The 18,973-nt window shown below is 36.2% G+C and overlaps 1 protein-coding gene across 1 annotated transcript in view; it reads left to right on the forward strand.

Moving 5' to 3' along the window:
• Nucleotides 1-17,915, forward strand: part of DPY19L1 (dpy-19 like C-mannosyltransferase 1) — a 41,996-nt gene extending 24,081 nt beyond the window's left edge. Inside the window, exons 12-22 of the mRNA XM_018075893.2 lie at nt 839-898; nt 3,377-3,457; nt 4,198-4,299; nt 4,992-5,063; nt 6,506-6,555; nt 7,894-7,918; nt 9,500-9,619; nt 12,128-12,302; nt 13,070-13,169; nt 14,611-14,736; nt 16,329-17,915. Coding sequence (XP_017931382.1) covers nt 839-898; nt 3,377-3,457; nt 4,198-4,299; nt 4,992-5,063; nt 6,506-6,555; nt 7,894-7,918; nt 9,500-9,619; nt 12,128-12,302; nt 13,070-13,169; nt 14,611-14,736; nt 16,329-16,485 — 1,068 coding nt within the window. The 3' untranslated portion in view covers nt 16,486-17,915. The remainder of the gene's footprint in view (nt 1-838; nt 899-3,376; nt 3,458-4,197; nt 4,300-4,991; nt 5,064-6,505; nt 6,556-7,893; nt 7,919-9,499; nt 9,620-12,127; nt 12,303-13,069; nt 13,170-14,610; nt 14,737-16,328) is intronic.
• The last annotated feature ends 1,058 nt before the right edge of the window (nt 17,916-18,973 follow it).

Raw genomic sequence — 18,973 nt, forward strand, 5'->3', positions numbered from 1 at the left:
CATCTAAATTTCTGATTATTTTTGTCTCTTTTTTGTTTGTTTGTTTATATTTTGTCCGTCACCAAAAGAGTGATAATTTCTCACTTATGCTAACAATAAACTGCCTTGGCTTACATATTTGCTGTCATATAGTTTGCTTGTTATAAATCCATTCTAGTTTCTTGTAGCAGCTTTTGTAATTATATAGTGAGTACAGGTTGAGTTCCTTGCCTGTTTTCTGCTTTGAGAAAAGTATTTATTGTTTCCATGGTATTTGGGTGCTTATAGTGGCCTCAGTCTCACATATGGACTGGATTTGTGGAAGCTTTTAATTGCATTGTTCATCAAATTAGCTTAAAATGAATCTTCCTTGTGTCATAAATAGAGGAACATAATGTGAAACAGAAAAATATGAGTAACTCCTACCACCCTCCATATTCTGATGCCTTACATGAAAATTGTTTGTATTAGGCTCCCAGTAATTTATTTATTGCTTCAGATGTTTCTTGTCATTCACAAAGCAGACATAATTCAGTTTCCCATTGGCTTTGATTTAAAGATGCTTAGAACTGTATAATACAGAATCTCCCTACTTGTTAAGGAAAAAAGTGGTCTTCCATTAATTGTATATAAACTGCAGTAAGAGTTTTTATGCTGGTGTGTTTTGCTAGTGCAGGGTGAATTCATACTGCTACATATTCATTTGTCTTTGAGGTTGTATTAATAATGGAAGGTCTTTTAATAAGTACCTGTTTGTTGCAATAGGCTTACCAAACAAAACAAAAAAAGCCTCATTCAGGGTACTAAAATGTCTTATTGTTACTATATTACCTGAAAATGTGCATTCATTTTTTATTAGAGAATTCTTGTTTGGAGTCCAAAAATCTTGAAAAGCCGCAGAAGGGAAGTCTATGTCTGGGTAAGGAATTGCATATATTTTGAATTTTAGAGAAAAACTAAGACTTTTCTTTGGTTTAGTGAAATACTGAAATAACTTAGTTTTTTATCATGGAAAATCAAGGAATATATCTTAACTACTGTCTTTAATAGATTGGTCATGTTCTCAGCAATTAATCCTAAAAGGGCAGAAGCATACATTTCTGTCAGAAAACTGAAATAGCCTTTGAATGACAACACATTTAATTTTAAATTAAAAACTTAACATGTTTACAAAACCTAAGATCTGTATGGAAACCCCTTTAAAATAAAGGTCAGTTTAGAAAAGGCAAATAAAAGCCTAACAGTCCTTGCAGAAACGGAGATTAAGATACTGCTTTAGATGTTCACTAAAACGTGTCCTATATAATTTTTAAAACATGTTTTTATAATGACAGCAGACATCTTAAAATTGCATAAGAAAGCACGTTGGAATAAAAGACTGTAGGGTGTGTGGGTGGGGTTTGAGGGCAGTAGAAGTCATGTCCAAGCAGGGGACACTCCTAAAACTGTTATGAATAAAATACAACCCTGTAGAAAACATGAGAAGTGACTTGCTGCTTAAGACGTAACATCAATCTGTAAAAACATCTGAAATGGGAGCCTACCTAGACTATGATTGACTTAAGACAGGCATTCTTATTAAACGAAGGATAACTTGTTAGGAAACCTGGATGGAATTTGTACAATTAGAATTAGAATAGAAAGGAATTAAAATGTTTATAGCAAACTGCAATTCATGTATACATGCCTGCCAATGTAGTTGACTGTGGTACCAAGAAAAATCAGTAGAGACATATCCCATGTCAGCTTTTTAAAAAGGAGATCCAAGGCATTTGTGCAATGGTAGACTAATAAATCTGTTTTTTCTAAAAGAATAAAAACATGTGCAGTGATGAAGTTGTTAAGCTGTATGTACGTGCAGCATAATGAAAGAGATCCAATACAGCCTCTGTGGAAGGAAGTCATGCCTCGCAAATGTGTTTGACTTCCCTGAAGGATGTAGTTAAGGGTGTGTGGGTGAATGCAATGCATTTGGATTTCAGAAACCTTTTGGAGAAGTTATCTAACTGGAACTATAAAAGAAATTAAACTCATGGGATAAGGTGTGAATGTTAGAAGGTAAGAAACAAAGGGTGGGATTAAATGGTTAAGTTTTCAAAGGAGGACCACCACTGTAAATGTGTATATAAAATAATTGATGCTAAATAAGGTCTTGCCACTCAGCAGAGAAATCTTGGTATTTTTATGGAAAATTCTCTGAATACATCAATTCATTACTGAGCAGGCATCAAAAAGGAAAATACATGATGGAAGTCACAGAGAAGGAACTATAGTGAAAGCATAATTATTTCTTTTATTTTGGAAATTCACATGTAACATCACACATATTGCATGCAGTCTCAGGCAATGTGTCTTAGTTTAAAAAAAAATTAACAAACTAGAATGCCTTCCCCCAAGATCTACTACCATCAGATTTAAGTAGAGTATGAAGATAATTATTAACGTAGATTCACTAAATAGCTGAGATTTTAAAATAGGTTAGAATTCTACATCTTGTAAAATAAAGGTAAATATTACAAAACCAGTGAATAGAATATAATTATAGGTTTTTTTTTAGTGCCCCTGATGCTAGTAGCAATAAGCTTATAAGGAAGAGAAAAGTTACTATGGAAGCAAAAAAAAAAAATAGAGGCATTCAGAAAAGGATTAGGATACCTCCTAGGTTTCTTAGCAGCCATTAAATGAGATGATTGAATGCAACCCATCATCACATAAAAACCCTGGCCTGGTTACATAAGGGTGAAGATCAGTTTGTATTTTGTTGAATTCTCTCTGAAAGCATCTTCTGTGAGTCCCAAATACAAGATACTGAGACAGGTTTTCCTGTTCAGTTGATCCAGTTTTATAAAGAATTAAATAGATTAAGCGTCAGTGCCAAGAATTTAATCTTTCTGCCACAGGGATAAACTTGATACGTAACTAAAAGTAATAACTGTACATATTTTGTTCATATTTCCTTCAAGTTCTAACTTGAGATTATCTTTACATGGTGCTATAAATCAGCTAATTCCTCCAAAGATTTGAACCAGAGTAGCACAACCTGAGAATATGAAATGGCTCTTGTTGGAAAATAATCCTTACACACTGGTGTATGCAAAACAGATGGCAGCCCCTGTTTAAAGTTAACTTTGGTGCCTCCTCTGTGATAATGTTGTATGCAGCTGTAGTGTAAATGAGCTGCACAAAATTATTTCAGCTGTAAAAGAAAATACAGAAACTTTAAACACCTCAGTGTACTGAAATCTGGCAGGTGTCATTGGTTAGAAATTACTGTACTTATGGGTGATAACATAGGAGAATTTGTAAGTAGTAGCTAAATTTAATAAGCCTTTTAAAAAATAAAAGATTTCTTTAAAAGTTCAAGAAATGTTTATTTCATTCCAAATGCATTTTTAAGGTCATTGAAGGATGTGCCTGGTTATTTGGGACAGTCACCTTGAAATACCTGACTTCTTTTGTGCTTGGAGTAGCCGATGATGTAAGTTCTCTTATTGGAGTATCTGGTTGGTGTCTTCCAAAACTTTTATAATTCTTAGTATTTTGAGTTTGACATATTATTGATAAACTTCCATGAAATTCCAATATTTGTTTTGCAGAAATGGGAGAGAGACTGTATATTTGCTTTCCCTTTCATTATGTGTTATCACTTTGAGATGTTATTACCAAAGTTTGTGAAAAGACAAATGTCTTTACTTTTGAGTTAGTAAATATTCCGCATTTGTTTTTAAATGTGGATTTATAGACCTTTGTTTATTTTGTATATCTTCTACCTACACCTTTTGTTTACTCAGTTTCTTAGCTCACTCTTCTCTGAAGCTAATTTTTAGGGCAGTTTTGAAATGATTGTTGTAACAAGGTTGTCTTGCTTTACTTCAGCCGATTTGTTCTGTTGTTAAAAACTTGTCTGCAGATGTCTATCAAGAGGTAAAAGATGGGAAGCTCATATTTTAAAATATGACTATATAAAACTATACGCTTCCTGAATCCAATCACAATGATAATACCTCTTTTTCTACTATTTTCTGCTTTTTATTTGACACCATCCAATCTGTATTACAGTCAAAGATGTCATTTAATACACTGGAAGTAGATTTTTAGAACTCTTATAACAATATTGTAAATGCATAAACTTCTGTTCTAATTTACATTTAAACTACTTTGCTGTGGAAAACAGGACAGTTTTTGCTTACTACAGTTTGCATTTTTTTCCTGTATCAGGCTCATATAGGAAATATATTGAAATCTAAATTTATTGGCTACAAGGATTTTGATACATTAATGTATACCTGTGCTGCCGAGTTTGACTTCATGGAAAAAGAGGTAATTTGGTCAAAATATATGATTATGGAAAGGGGAACTTCTTGTTTTATCTTTGTTTGTAACTTAAAACATCTAAGAACTATCACCTCCTACTGCCATCATAAGTTCAAGGGCGTACTTGTGAAAAGAGAAATTAATGAGCTAAAGCTAAATTTAACTGCTTTTATTGCATTTAATTGAACTAAAAACACTGTTTTGATTTTGGATCTAAGAAATATGCTTGCTTGAATGAAAGAAGTCCTTGCTCAGGGATAAATGAAAGGTTACAGATCTGCAAACTTAAGAGTTTATGTGGCTCTCAGTGACTGGTTTTGAGTATATGGAAGATATACAGAGAGCTGCAAAGGCCTTATGTCGTAGATTTAGACTACAGAACAGCACTGAAACTTCATAATATGGCATTAGCAGATGTTTTTTAGTTCATCAGTATCTAGGTATGCATTATAATGTTTTTAGATTACTCAACCCGTAGTACTCAAATTCAGATGAGATACAATCTACTTCTAGGCTTCGAGTAGCTTGCCAAAGAATTAGAAATAATGTAGTGATGACCCCAGTGTTACAATTGCTGGGTAGAGTTTACATTTACGTTTTACTCAAGAAAAAACTCTTCATATTATTTCCTTTTAAATGACCACTGAAATAATTATAGATTAATGGAAAGCAATTAATGCAGTTAATTTCCATTTTAGACTCCAGTAAGATACACAAAGACTCTCCTATTACCAGTTGTCCTGGTGGTTTTTGGGGTAATCATCAAAAGGGTAAGTGATTAATGTAGTGAATCACCTTTACCTGGAATTTAGTTTTCAGCTTTTTTAAAGAGATGACTATTTATTTTGAGATGGGAAGAAGTTAGTATGGTGGGTTAATCGTGGCTGGCTGCTAGGTGCCCGCTAAGCCATTCTCCCCTTCCCTGTCCTCATTATGACAAGGGGAAAGAAGAGTTGAAAAATCTCATGGGTCAAGATAAATGTAGGGGGATCACTCTCTGATTTCCTGTCATGAGCAAAACAGACTTAAATTGAGGCAGATCAATTTATTGGGGATGAAAAATAGAGTAGGATTATGAGAAACAAAAGCAAAACTCAAGACACCTTCCCCTCATTGCCTGGCTTAATGGGTCCCTTCCATAGGCTGCAGGTTTTTAAGAACTGGCCTATCATAGGTCCTTTCCATGGGGCGCAGTCTTCAGGAACAGACTGCTCCAGCGTGGATCCCCCACAGGTTGCAGCTCCTGCCAGAAAACCTGCTCTTTTGTCGGCTCTTCTCCATGAGCTGCAACTCCTGCTAGGAATTTGCTCCCGTGTGGGTTCTCCATGAATTTCAGCATCCTTCAGGGCACGTCCAACTGCTCTGGCATGGAGTTCTCCACAGGTTGCAGGTGAATATTGCTCCACTGTAGTCCTTCATGGGCCGTAGGGGGAAGAAACCTGCATCACCATGGTCTTCTCCAAAGCTGCAAGGGAATCTTGTGGCACCTACAGCATCTCTTCTCCCCCCTTCACTGACCTCAGTGGCTTCAGGGTTGTTTCTCTCCCATTTTTCTCACTGCCCTCTCTTAAACCTGCTGCACAGTTACCTTTTCTTAAAATGTTATCAGTAGAGGCCCCACCAGTGTCACTGATGGGTTCAGCTTTGACCAGTGATAAGATCTGGTTTGAAGTTCTCTGGAAGTGGCTCTGTCTAACATGGGGGCAGCCCCCGGTCTCTTTTCACAGAAGCTGCCCCTGCAGGCCCCCTGCTACCAAACCTTGCCACGTAAACCCAGTACAGTTAGATAAAATACAGGTTTTCAAAAACATTTACTTCAAATTCTTTGTTCTCTATATGAAGATTTTTGCAAAGGTTCAGTCCTGAGTCAATGGTAAGATTTGCTCTGATGTTGAGTGCCAAAAATATTTCTGTCACCTAGCTGATGAATACTATAACTGGAGTTTATAACTGGTTTTGTAAGTTTGATTATGTATAATTTGCATAAAAACAACTTACAGTTTACACAGGAACAGATGGGATAACTGCTAACTGCCTGGCTAATTAAACATCCTCAAAAAGAAGTTTTAGCTAAAACATTGCATGTCTTTTATCTTAGCATTTTCTCAAAATGAGATTACCAAGGTGTGGTTTAATTTAGCAAATGTTGAAAATGCTTTGGAATGCTTTTGAAAGTTTATTCATATTTTTTGTTCGCTCATGTTTTCTTCAGGCAATTAAATCTATTATCTGGTCCTTATCTCAGACAGGCCAATATGAAAGGTAAGTATTGCCTTCTTTTTTAATGTAAAACTGAATTTTCTGTGGAAAGTTCATTTGATTTGCTATATGCTACATAATTCAGAATTCTACATTATGTTGGTCCTTTTCGAAGGATAAGTTATATATAGCCCAGTAACTGAGTGTACTATATGTGGTATTTTTATATGGTATCTAAACCTAAGGTTAGCTGCTGAACTCGTTTTAGACATGTTAACCTATTTAAGCCTAGATTTTTTATTTAATAATTTACTTTTCTGCTCTGTTCCTAAACCAATATTTATATATATTTTTGCTTTTTTACTATAAATAGTGAATGCAAATTCTTTTCTCTCCATTATTTTTTCCCAGGTTATAAAGATACATGAGTTTAATCCTTAGGAAGGGATCCCAACTGTATTAATTTTATTATCTGAATATCTAATACATACTCTACCTATCAGAGCTGTTTGACATCACTTGTTGATGCCGTGCTAAAGAGAAATCAGTTTGTCCAATTGAGTGTCATCATTTCCCTGGCATGTCTTTCTGCTCCCCGTTTTTTTGTAAAATACCATTAATCATTTCAGTGATCTCTGCTATCTGTAGTCTACTGGACATTACCAAAATGTCAACAGATGTGAGCAGGATTCAGCATCCTATCTTCACAGATGTTTTTGGAGAACAAGAAGTGTACAAGATTTTGACTCTTTTTCTGTTGACAATCCAAGATCAATATATGTAGTGCCTGACTGACTCTTCTTTTGGTACCAGTGTTCTGCTTCTTCTCAGTGGTGCCCAGTGACAGGACAAGGAGTAATGGCTGTAAATGAAAACACAAGTTTCACCTCAGTTGAGGAAGAACTTCTTTCTTTTGAGGGTGGCAGAGTACTGGAACAGGCTGCCCAGGGAGGGCATGAAGTCTCCTTCTCTGGAGACATTCAAAACCCACCTGGACACAATCCTGTGTCGCCTGCTTGAGGTGACTGTGCCTTGGCAGGGGCGTTGGATTGGGTGATCTCCAGAGGTCCCTTCAAACCCTAACAATTCTGTGATTTTTTTTTTTTTTTTTATATTACTGAAATTTTATTTTCTAAATAAGCTGTTCTATAATTAATGGAATTAAAAAAACATACTAAAATTAATATTCATATTTCCAAATAGATACAGGGATTGAGGAAGATAGTTACTGATTTGCAGTATATTTAAAACTTTCACAGAGTGAAAAAAAATTCTGTGCAGACACTGACTCATGCTTACTGGATTAGTTGTGTTGTCTAATGCCACTATGATGATTTGAAATAAAACCAATGCTTGTGTAATACATAAATAATGTGGCGTTTGGATTTTCTTTTTTTTCAGAGAAGAACGTTTTAACCATGGTGAGGTAAGATTCTTTTTCTACATAATTTTTTTACTTGTACGTTAATGCAAATACTCAGTATTGAAATGCAGGTTGTAATGCTGTGATGCTGATAGACATGCTTTATTTGAAGCTAAGTATTCACACCTTTTATTCACTCATCTTAAATTACATCTGTTATGTCACCAGAATAATTCTGGAATGTTGAACAAAAAAATATACTGGCTCATGGGGGTGACTGCAAGAGAGGAGTCTTGACCTTTTGCTGTAGCAGTACAAAAAGACACTGAAATTAGTCTGCATCTTCAGTTTTCTCCATATAGACTGAGAAGGAGATTGCTTCCTTTGCTGGGCTTTGACATGATAGATAATGTTAAAATTCTGTTTTGAAACATGCCATAATGAATATAATACTACACATGGTTCTTTTTAGTAAAGTTATGCAAAATAATGTCCTGTGTCCTGCTCTGGAGCCCTCAGCACAGGAAAAAATGGACCTGTCAGAGGAGGTCCACAAAAACAATCAGGGATGGAACAGCTCTTCTATGAAGACAGGCTGAGAGAGTTGGAGTTGTTCAGTGTGGAGAAGACTCGACTCCAGGGAGACCTTATTGGGGCCTTTCAGTGCTTAAAGGGGACCTATAAGAAAGATGGGAACAAACTTTTTAGCAGGACCTACTGTGATAGGACAAGGGATAATGACTTAACACTGAAATCAAGTAGATTTCAACTAGGTATAAGGAAGAAGTTTCTTACAAAGAGAGTGGTGAAACATTGGAACACGTGGCCCAGAGAGCTGATAAATGTCTGTCAAGTTGCCTTAGGGGAATTTTAGATTGGATATTAGGAAAAATTTCTTCACCATAAGGGTTGTCAAGCACTGGAGCAGGCTGCCCAGGGAAGGAGTTGAGTCACCATCCCTGGAGGTATTTAAAGACATGTCGATGTGACACTGAGAGACATAGCTTAGTGATGGACTTGGTAGTGTTAGATTAATGGGTGGACTTTTTCCTAGAGATCTTTTCCAACCTAAATGATTCTGTGATAAGCAATCACTTAGATAAAAGCACTGATTGAAAAAATGCCTCTATGATTTACCACAGCACTTTGACAGGTAACAGATTCAGTGTCAGTAGTGGTGAGTGATATCTGATGCTTTTTAACATTTTCTGAGAATATTGGAGAAAGCTGCCTGTGACTGTGTGATTATCAAGGATGATTTTATTCTCTGCTTTCATTCCATACTTGGGTATTCTGGACATTAAACAGCAAGGTCTCTTGACTTCTGTAAAGAGGTTATACAAGAAATTTTACATTTGCCTGTTGTTTAAGGATTTTTTTTAATAGGTAGCCATTTCTCCAGCTCCTTTTGATTTTATTGTTAATGTTTACCTTCCTGTTGTTTCATTCCTTAGCATACTAGGTACACTTTAGAAAAAAGATAAGAGAAAGTCATTATTACTATCTGAAATATGAAGATCTTTACTTTGATTTGTACTTTCAGACAAGCTCATAATTTGTATTGAAAATGAAGTTGCGTGTTTAAGACAGAAATGAAAAGTATGAAATATTATGCTCCTTTCTTGTGGTTTTTTTTCCTTTCAGCTGGTATTCCATGCATTACAGCTGTTGGCATACAGTGTCCTAGCAATTTTAATCATGAGACTAAAACTGTTTTTGACACCACATCTATGTGTTATGGCTTCCTTGGTGTGTTCAAAGCAGGTAAGATCTCTTTTATCCTGTAGCTATCTCAGTACTTACAGTATTACAAAGATGTTTGTCCTAAAGCAGATTTCTCTGCATGTAATTGCTGAACCTGAGGGTAGCAGTTAAAAATAAAGCAGATTATATTGCCTGTCGAAAAATAGTTCCATTCTCACTTCTTCCCAAATAAAGTAAATGCCATGTTTTATGCAACTTGTCCAATTGCATTAGTATATGAATTAACGTGCTGTGTATTCAGCTTGAACATAGGGAGACATATACTAGATTTTACTGCATTTACACACCTCTATGCCATTGCAAGTTTTTATTGACCATTAATTTTATCTAGTGTTTGACTTTGTTTACACTGTGTTTTCACAGCTCTTCAGAGCTTATTGCCTTGCATATTTTTGTCTGTTATTTCTTTATAGAAGTCTTGTTTGAAATCTTGCATGTTGAAAACATTTCAGTCTTAAAAATCAAAGTCATATATCTAACTCGGATTTAATCTTTCTAGTTTGAAATCATCTATAACATAAAATGTTACTAGATTTTCAATCTATATTTAAATAGCTGTTTTAGAAGGCTTGCACTTGCAGCAAAAGTAGGGTAAGTAGTCTTTTGTCTGGGAAGTAGAGAGGGAGGCAGATAGAAAACTGTCTGAATGGCTGAGCCCAGAGAGGGGTGATCAGTGGTGCATGGTCTGCTTGAAGGCCAATAACTAGCAATTTACCCGAGGGGTCAGTGCTGTGTCCAGACTGTTCAGTGTCTTTGTTAATGGTCTGGATGATGGGACAGAGTGTACCCTCACCAAGTTTGCTGATGATACAAAACTGGGGGGAATGGCTGACTCTTTCAAGTGGTGGCCAGTGACGGGACGAGAGGCAGTGGGCACGCAGTGAAACACAGGTGGTTGCCTCTAAACATCTGGGAACTTTTTCACTGTGAGGATGATTAGGCACTTGCTAAGTTAACATGTGCATGTTATTTACCTGTGTTAGACTTCTCTCCACAATACCATTCACCTTTCCAGGTATGACTGTATTAGTGTGGGTGCCTGATTTCACCAAGGCAGCATGTTTTTTGCAGCCATTTTGCAGAGTGATAAGAGCACAATTTCAATATTCTGTGTTCATAAGATGACGCCTGCAAATATTTGGTTGATCTACCAGTCAAGTTTAACAGTAGAAGCAGAGGCTACTTTAATCAGCTGTAATGTAATACATTAAACACATTATTTCTGGAGGAAGGACTCTTCTTCTGGTACACTAGACGTGTAGATGAGCAGCAGCATCATGCTTTAGAAACACTGAAGCACCTGCTGGCTTGTTCTCAGTAGTGAAGGAGAAGGCATGTACTCTGGAAAAGTCTGCTTGCAATCAGGACAAGTTTTTAGTTTTGGAAAGGAAGTGTGTTACGGACTGCCTGACAAGTCCTCACTCCGTGGTACACACTTTCAACTCAGCTCAGCTCTGCTAAGAACGTGAGAACCGTTAATTCCAGGCAACCATGAAGTTCCAGTTTGCTCTGCTACAAACATATTTCCTTTTGCGCCAGTGTAGAAATTTTCCAGGGGAAGGGGTGTGGTCAGAGAGCTGCTGTATCTTGCTGGTATAATCAACCCTTTGGGGATTATTACCAGCCAGTGCTTGATTACTGGGAAAATGAAAAAGTAGTGTAAATAATTACCTGTTTGGATTTTAAATGCACATGCAAACTGGGCTTCATATTTTTCAATCGGACCCTGACTCAAAGGAGAATTTTGTATGAATGAATGAATCCCAAAACAGTGGAGATACTCAAAAGCTGTCTGGACATGGACTTGGGCACCTGGCTCTGGGTGACCCTGCCTGAGCAGCAGGGCTGGATCTTCAGAGGTCTCTGTCACCCTCCACTCTGCAGTGACTTTTTAGAAAGTGTCTTAAAGGTGAATTAGGGTTGTATGATGAAGGCAGTTACTGTCTGTGAAACAGCTGATGCCTGTGTCAAAAAACGGGAAGATGCGTTAATGAGACAGAATTATGCAAAGAGGAGAAAGCTATCCCATATTATGCCACCTGAACAAATGATTGTTTCCTAGAAAACTGAATTGTTTCCCTGCAGGTTCTTTAAGGGAAGGACAGTTCTTTATAATACTGGACGGGTTACACAGTATCAATCTGCTTAAGTGTTGTGCTCATCACTTTCTTCATGCCTGATTTGTTATTTGGCCTAGGTAGAAGTGCTTAGTGTTGGCCAACATCAAATCAGTCTGTACAGTTAAAATATAAAATGCTAAAAATTTGTCAAAACTTCTTCAAAAAGTAACTTTATTTAGCTACCCTCTTCTCCACAACTACATTTTAGGTATTAGAAACCTGTGATTAAAACCTTTTCTTCTCTAAGTTGAACAGAGATGAATAATTAAGCAGAGATGTTTCATACTGTAATATATATTAGGTTCCTCATAGAGAAATAAAAATGAATTGTTCTGCATACAACATTACAGAATTGTTGTCTAGGAATTAATCGATTCTTGCATTTCAGTTATTTGGATGGCTCTTCTATAAAATCCAGCCCAAAACGTTGGTCTTTGCTATTTTAGCATTGATGGCAATAGAGGGATCTGCAAACCTTCAAACTCAGTGGAACATCATGGGAGAATTTAGCAATTTGCCACAAGAAGAACTTTTGGAGTGGATAAAAGTCAATACCAGACAAGGTAAACTGTTTAATAGTGTAGGATGTTCCCCATTTACTGTGAGATCGAACCATAGAACTTGTCACGAATGATTGCATAGGTATTGCTACAGTTTGTGGCTTTGCCTTGGGACAGGCCTAAAGCCAAGTCATATATACTTGTCTGTATAGAAGCTACTTCAAATGAGAAAAACACTGAAAGCTTTTCTCATTTGTTAGACTGCAGACTACTGGTCTGGAGGTTCTAGCCAGTGATGTAGTATTTCAACAAAAACCTCTTTGCCAAGTCCAATTAAAATAGGTTTTTGCTTAAATGACACTGGTCCTCTATGTGGGTCCATGATCACCATTTTGCTAGAAGAGAATTAAAAACGTGTATGTGTTGTGGTTGCACCACTTCTTTTCCTAAAATAAGTAGAAGTGTCAGAAAACTGGCTGGAAACAAAGTAAAATACATTCAAGCCAAAGTGGACTGACATTTTATTGCCCATTTAACACTAGCATAAGAAGTGACAAAGTGAGTTGTCGTAATAACTATGTTATTCTACCCGTTCAAGAAAAATAAGATGCATTAAATCTTCATTCTTAGATGCTGAGTTATCTAATGGCTCATGTTGAATTCAAGGTTAAAAAGAAAACAGATTTTGTGCATCTCCTGTTCCTGCCGTGTCAGACCTTCTAAAAACTCTATGTTTTTTCTAGAGGATTACTGTTTAGATATTTGCACTGTTTCTCTACTTTTGCTGTTCGATTCTTCATGTCAAACATGCCTTTAATTGTGCATTTCAGATGCAGTGTTTGCTGGAGCAATGCCTACAATGGCAAGTGTTAAATTGTCTACACTGCGTCCTATTGTAAATCATCCTCACTATGAAGATGCAGGTTTAAGGTAAATTTTGCAGTTGAGGGTTTATTTGTGTTTGCTGTTAATTCTCTTAATGTTTGCAGTGTACTCTAGGAATGGCATCATGTTATATTGTAAAATTTGTTAAAACCCCATAGAACTTGGTTTGCTATTTTAGTCAGATTGAAAACTCACGCATTATTTCTTCAGGATTTATGTTCATCTGAAGGGATATACTGTAGGGATAGATATGGCTTCAAACTTATATAGAAAAAAAATTGCAATTAAATTGTGGAATTGAATTTAATGTGTACTCTTATGTCCTTTCTTCATTCTAGTTACTCCTGACATTGTAGACAGGTTTGATTTTTTTTTTTTTCTCAAGATAGCTAGTTTAGTTATTTCTGTTAACTCCCTGTGACTGGCTGTCATTTGTTTTGTGATCATTTGTTAATTATTGAAATACCAAGAGTAGTTGAAACTGAAATTTTATAATGGAATTACTAAGTTTTCTATTCTGTTATTTTCAAAATCAGGATATTTTGCTAAACGGAATTGATTTATCGGGAAAGGTCAAGAACTTTTTCTAATAAATACAATGTAGCATCATTTTTTGTTAATTTGGTAAAACTGGTTAAAAAACCCCAACACACAACAAGAAAACAGCAAGATAGAGAGGGATAAAAGAGAAAGGGCAGGGATTAATTTTATGTACCTTATGTCCTTAGTCCTCTGTTGGCATTAACTTGCTTTAACTTTTGGTCTGCCCTGAATTGGTCAGGCAGTTGGACTAGATGATTGATGTATGTCCCTTCCAATGGAAATATCCTATTTTATTCTAGCTACAAAAATACGGGACAGGGAATGTCTGGAGAAAATAAAGTACCGGCAGTACGGTATCAGAAAATGAATGTGAGTTAACAATGTCATGCTTTGCACATTCAAAGGAGGATATTACTGGGTGATAAAGAATGGCCTGGGCTGGAAGGGACCTTAAAGATCATCTAGTTCCAAAACTAGGATCATGGTGTTCAAGTGCTGATTTTGCTTGATCAGCATAGGTGAACATCAGGTCTTGCACTCTGCATTTAGCAAAGTCTGAAAAAGGGCAGTGAGTGTGACCTTTTGCGGAGAGGCTCGGCGAATGATTCCTTCTGATCACCTACAGTCCAAGCAAGGTTGTTTCTGGCCTTCAGTATTATATAATGAATGCATTGCTTTGGCATCTTCACACTTTCTGTTCACAGTAACCATGTCTCTTGTTACTAAGTTGTCTCCTGCTACAGAAAAATCAAAGGGCTATAAACATTGTGCTTGGAATCGTTAGATTTGTGAAGAAATAATCACATTTAAGCAAATAGTACTATTAATGTAAACTTTTTTTTAGCACAGTTATCTTGTGAAATAAAAGTCTCTCCAGTCTAAAGTTAAAGTTTACATTCTCATGCTAGATTGCTAGCTAACTTTTGTATTATTCTTTTTGAAGGGCCAGAACTAAAGTAGTGTATTCCATGTACAGTCGAAAACCTGCAAATGAAGTAAAAAGAGAATTGATGGAACTAGGAGTGAATTACTACATTCTTGAAGAGTCATTATGTGTAAGCAGAAAAAAGTGAGTAGTGTTCCTCTTTCTCACAAGAATGACACACCGCTCAAAAATGTAGTTTAAGATTCATACCAAGTGGTAGTGTTAAAATGTTGGTCTGTGCTTTGTTTATTAAAAGTATCAAAAATACATTTTTGTCCAGCATCTAGATACCTGGCCTGTATCAGGAACAGTGTGGCCAGCAGGACCAGGGAAGTGATTCTTCCCCTGTACTCAGCACTGATGAGGCCACACCTGGAGTGCTGTGTCCAGTTCTGGGCCCCTCAGTTCAGGAAGGATATTGAGGTGCTGGAGCAGGTCCAGAGAAGAGCAACGATGCTGGTGAAGGGACTCAAGCACAAGTCCTATGAGGAGAGGCTGAGGGAGCTGGTGCTGTTCAGCCTGGAGAAGAGGCTCAGGGGAGACCTCATCACTCTCTACAACTCCCTGAAAGGAGGTTGTAGCCGGGTGGGGGTTGGTCTCTTCTCCCAGGCAGCTGTCAGTAAGACAAGAGGGCATGGTCTTAAGCTGTGCCAGGGGAGGTTTAGGTTGGATATTAGGGAGAAATTCTTTACAGAGAGGGTAATCAGGCATTGGAATGGGCTGCCCAGGGAAGTGCTGGATTCTCCATCCCTGGGTCTGGCACTTAGTGCCATGGTCTAGTAACCACGGTGGTAGTGGATCAAGGGTTGGACTTGATGATCTCACAGGTCTTTTCCAACCCGGCTGATTCTATGATTCTGTGATAATTGGCTTTACTCATATTAACAACCTTGTGTTCTTGGTGTGCACCTGAAAAGCTGTGTTGTATGTGTGAAGAGATTCACTAAGGAAACAAGTCATTGTTCTGTAGTGGTAAGAACAGATGTGTGTGTATAATGAAAGCCTAGTATGAATAAAAGGTGTAGAGTAAAACATAGTTGGAGTACCAAAATATTATGACCACTAGTCACTAAAAATTTTGTCACATTTAAGCTGTCCTTCAGAAAGAGCTATGCTTTTTTCTTTTTCCCCCCCCTTGATTTCTCTTTTTGCCCTCCAGAACACAATTAGTTTGGATTTTTGATTTTATTTTATTTTCATTTAGAATAAAATTAAATGTATATGTTCTATTTCTTTGCTCTTATCTTTGTTAAAATTAGAAAATTTTCAGTAATTCTAACTTTGAAAGACAGGTGTCCAGGAAATATATGTTGGCTATGGTCCTTAATAAAAAGCAAGAAGTTACTTTTTTAAGGTGTTTTATTTCTTGAATTTTCTTTAGAAATGTTAGGAATGTGAATATCACCCCCCATTTTATAAGACTTAAGGGTCTCTGGTAATGTATATAGTATAATTTGTGTTGTTTTATATGCTTTCTGCTCCAAATTAATTATTTAATGATTACATAACGGCAAAAGCAGATCCATTTTACACATTCTCAATATTATTTTTAAATTACTACTATATTTACTGGTTTTGTAATCTGATAATGTCTAGTATAAAGACAAACTTTAAAAAATATATATGTCACAATCAAGTATTCATGGGGCACTGTAAAACTGAGTTCAGCAAGCTAAATGTTCGGGGTTTTTTATGGCATTTCTTCATTTCTCTTTTCATATTCGTATGTTTTCTAGGCCTGGTTGCAGTATGCCTGAAATTTGGGATGTCGAAGATCCTGCCAATAGGGGAAAAATTCCTTTATGTACCCTTATGAGCAAGAATTCCAGGCCGTATTTCATCACAGTATTTGAAAATAGCAATTACAGAGTCTTGAAGATTCCAAAGGAATAACATTTCAATGCAATGAAGCATCGGTCTTTCAAATCTTTAAACTATTAACTATAAGAATTCTAAATCAGAAATACCTTTTCTACTAGACTTAAAATGGAAAAACGTGTATTTTATTTTTTACCATTTTAAGTGAATTCTGATTATAGAAATATCTTAAACCTAACAGTTTGAATTTCTATTTCAGGGTCAGTCCCTTGAGATTTGCTATGCAAATGATTATATGTTTGCACATTTTATTTAACACTGATCCAAAAAGAGTTAAAAGTAGCTATGGAAAAGTTTGTAGGCGGACTTGAAACTTCATTTTTTTTGGTGCATGTTCCTGGAATCCTATTGATATTAAAAAAGAAGACTAATAAGGGTAATATTTGCAGTAAGCAATAGTTTAGCTTCTCAGTGTCCAAGGGTTTTTAGCATTGTTATGCATTCACAATAAGCTGGCATAATATACATGAAATTTTTACGGGAAAATGCTTTATTCAGGAAAAATCTGTCATAGCCTTAGAAAGATACTGAAATAAATCCTTCACTGCCTTAACTAGACCTTCAGCGCCTAACTTGATAAGAAATTACTTTCAAAATGTATTCCCTGTTTTATTTCCCCATATATTAGATCCTCCCTGGACTTTATCATCAGCATTAAAGAAAAATTAAGCCCCAGTTGTGATATGGGTGTAGTCAGTCGTGTGGGTGTAATTGCTTCAACATTATTAGACTGGTTCTGCAGTTTTTCTGTCATCTTGGTGTCACACCAATATTATAATTAGATAGAGAATTCACTTTCCAAGATACCCAGTGCAAGGACACCCTTTAGTCGTTTACCTGACCTGGTAGAATTTTTGTATGTTTATTGCCATTGGGAAGTATCACAGTAATTGTGATTCTACAGTATAAGACTTCTCAAGTCTGATGTTTCGCTGTATATCATTCATGTTTTGGATTTGGTTTGACTTAGTTTTTTTTTTTTGTTCAGACATCAGTCTATTGATATGACTGATCTTTTTAGCCCTGATAGCATCTAGCAATTCTAGGTGCTATAGGGATACCATCCATCACGCCTATAACAGTATCAATTAAATGGGAACCTGTGATAAAGTAGTAGTATAACAACTGATCAGTATTGTAAAACTTCTTATTTTTTTAAAATCTGTTTTATTGAGAGGGTGAGGGAGAATGGCTGAAAATGCATTAGCTTTTTAACTTTTACAGAATAGCTTTTGGAAAAATTTCTATAAGGAAACTCATAAAGAAAGGGCTTTTGGAAAGTCACTTTTTAAAATGTTAATTGAATTCAAGGAAGCAGGAAAAAAAATCTTTATATAAACATTGTGACTAGTGTTTCGGCACAAAAAGGTACTGTATTTTTATGAAGTTTATGCCAACTGTTGACATGTACTTATGTGGTTAAATAAAAAAGAGAAAGATGGAAATTGTTCTCATGTTTCTGCTGGATGTTACACTTGTCTCTTATGTCCGTAAACTGAAGTTTAATACAGGTACCGCAGCAGATACGATTGAAGCTGAACCTTCAACTAAACCCAAACCCACACATCTCTTTCTAACCTCCTTTTTATTCAAAATATCAGTGCAGGAATATGTGAAAAGCACTGAGAAAATGTCAAATGCTTATTTAGAAAGCAAAGTGAACTTGGAAGGCAGTTCAAAATTATTCCAGTTTTGTTCTAAGTTTCTGAGCTCTAGTAATCAAGAGTGAAGCTCTGATACTGGTAGAATGAAGAAACATTTGAAAGTTAAAGTTCAAATATGTGCTTTAGTAAAAATGTTCATCATTTGATGAGGAGGTGACTGTTACTGAGTACACAGCCAGACACTGTAAATTTTCAGCATGTCTTGAGATATATTATGCTGTCCCTCTCTTTAAACTGGATAAACTCAATTATTGTCGTCTGATGTTAATCCGATAAAATTTAGTCATGAAAAAATATGAAGTAAAAAATGCAATATATAATTTTGGGGAAGAAATATGGGAATTCTTGAATTAGGTGTCTCATGTTATGAATTTCTTATTGTCTCAGTAATTTGCTCTCAGTTTCAAAGGAAGGAAATTGAGTTTAAATAACAAAACATCGTACACATAGGACCACCATGTTAAACATTAACCTTATCACTGCAGCTTGAACCAGAAAACACAACTTTGAGACTTCTGAGCTCTCACTGAAGTTGGCTTTCCCTTTGCAAGATCCTAATCAATAAACATGTAACACAAGTAAGTTCATCACTAAATATGTGCTGGCTTTGAAGTAATTTAGACACAAGACTGGAATACTTCCATACCTGAAAACAGTTTCTATTCAATTTTAGTAATATTGGATCATTGTGCTGGTTTTGGCTTGGATCTTACATTTTGGCAGAGCCAAGGTGTGCTGCCACACTGGCAAAGAAGTTGGGGGTGCATTAGGAGAAGACACAGCCGTGACAGGTGTATCCTGTCCAAAATGACCAGAGGGATATCCCAGACGATATGACA

This window comes from Manacus vitellinus, unplaced genomic scaffold (assembly GCF_001715985.3).
Source record: "Manacus vitellinus isolate BGI_N305 unplaced genomic scaffold, ASM171598v3 scaffold_3_pilon, whole genome shotgun sequence".
Lineage (NCBI taxonomy): Eukaryota > Metazoa > Chordata > Aves > Passeriformes > Pipridae > Manacus > Manacus vitellinus.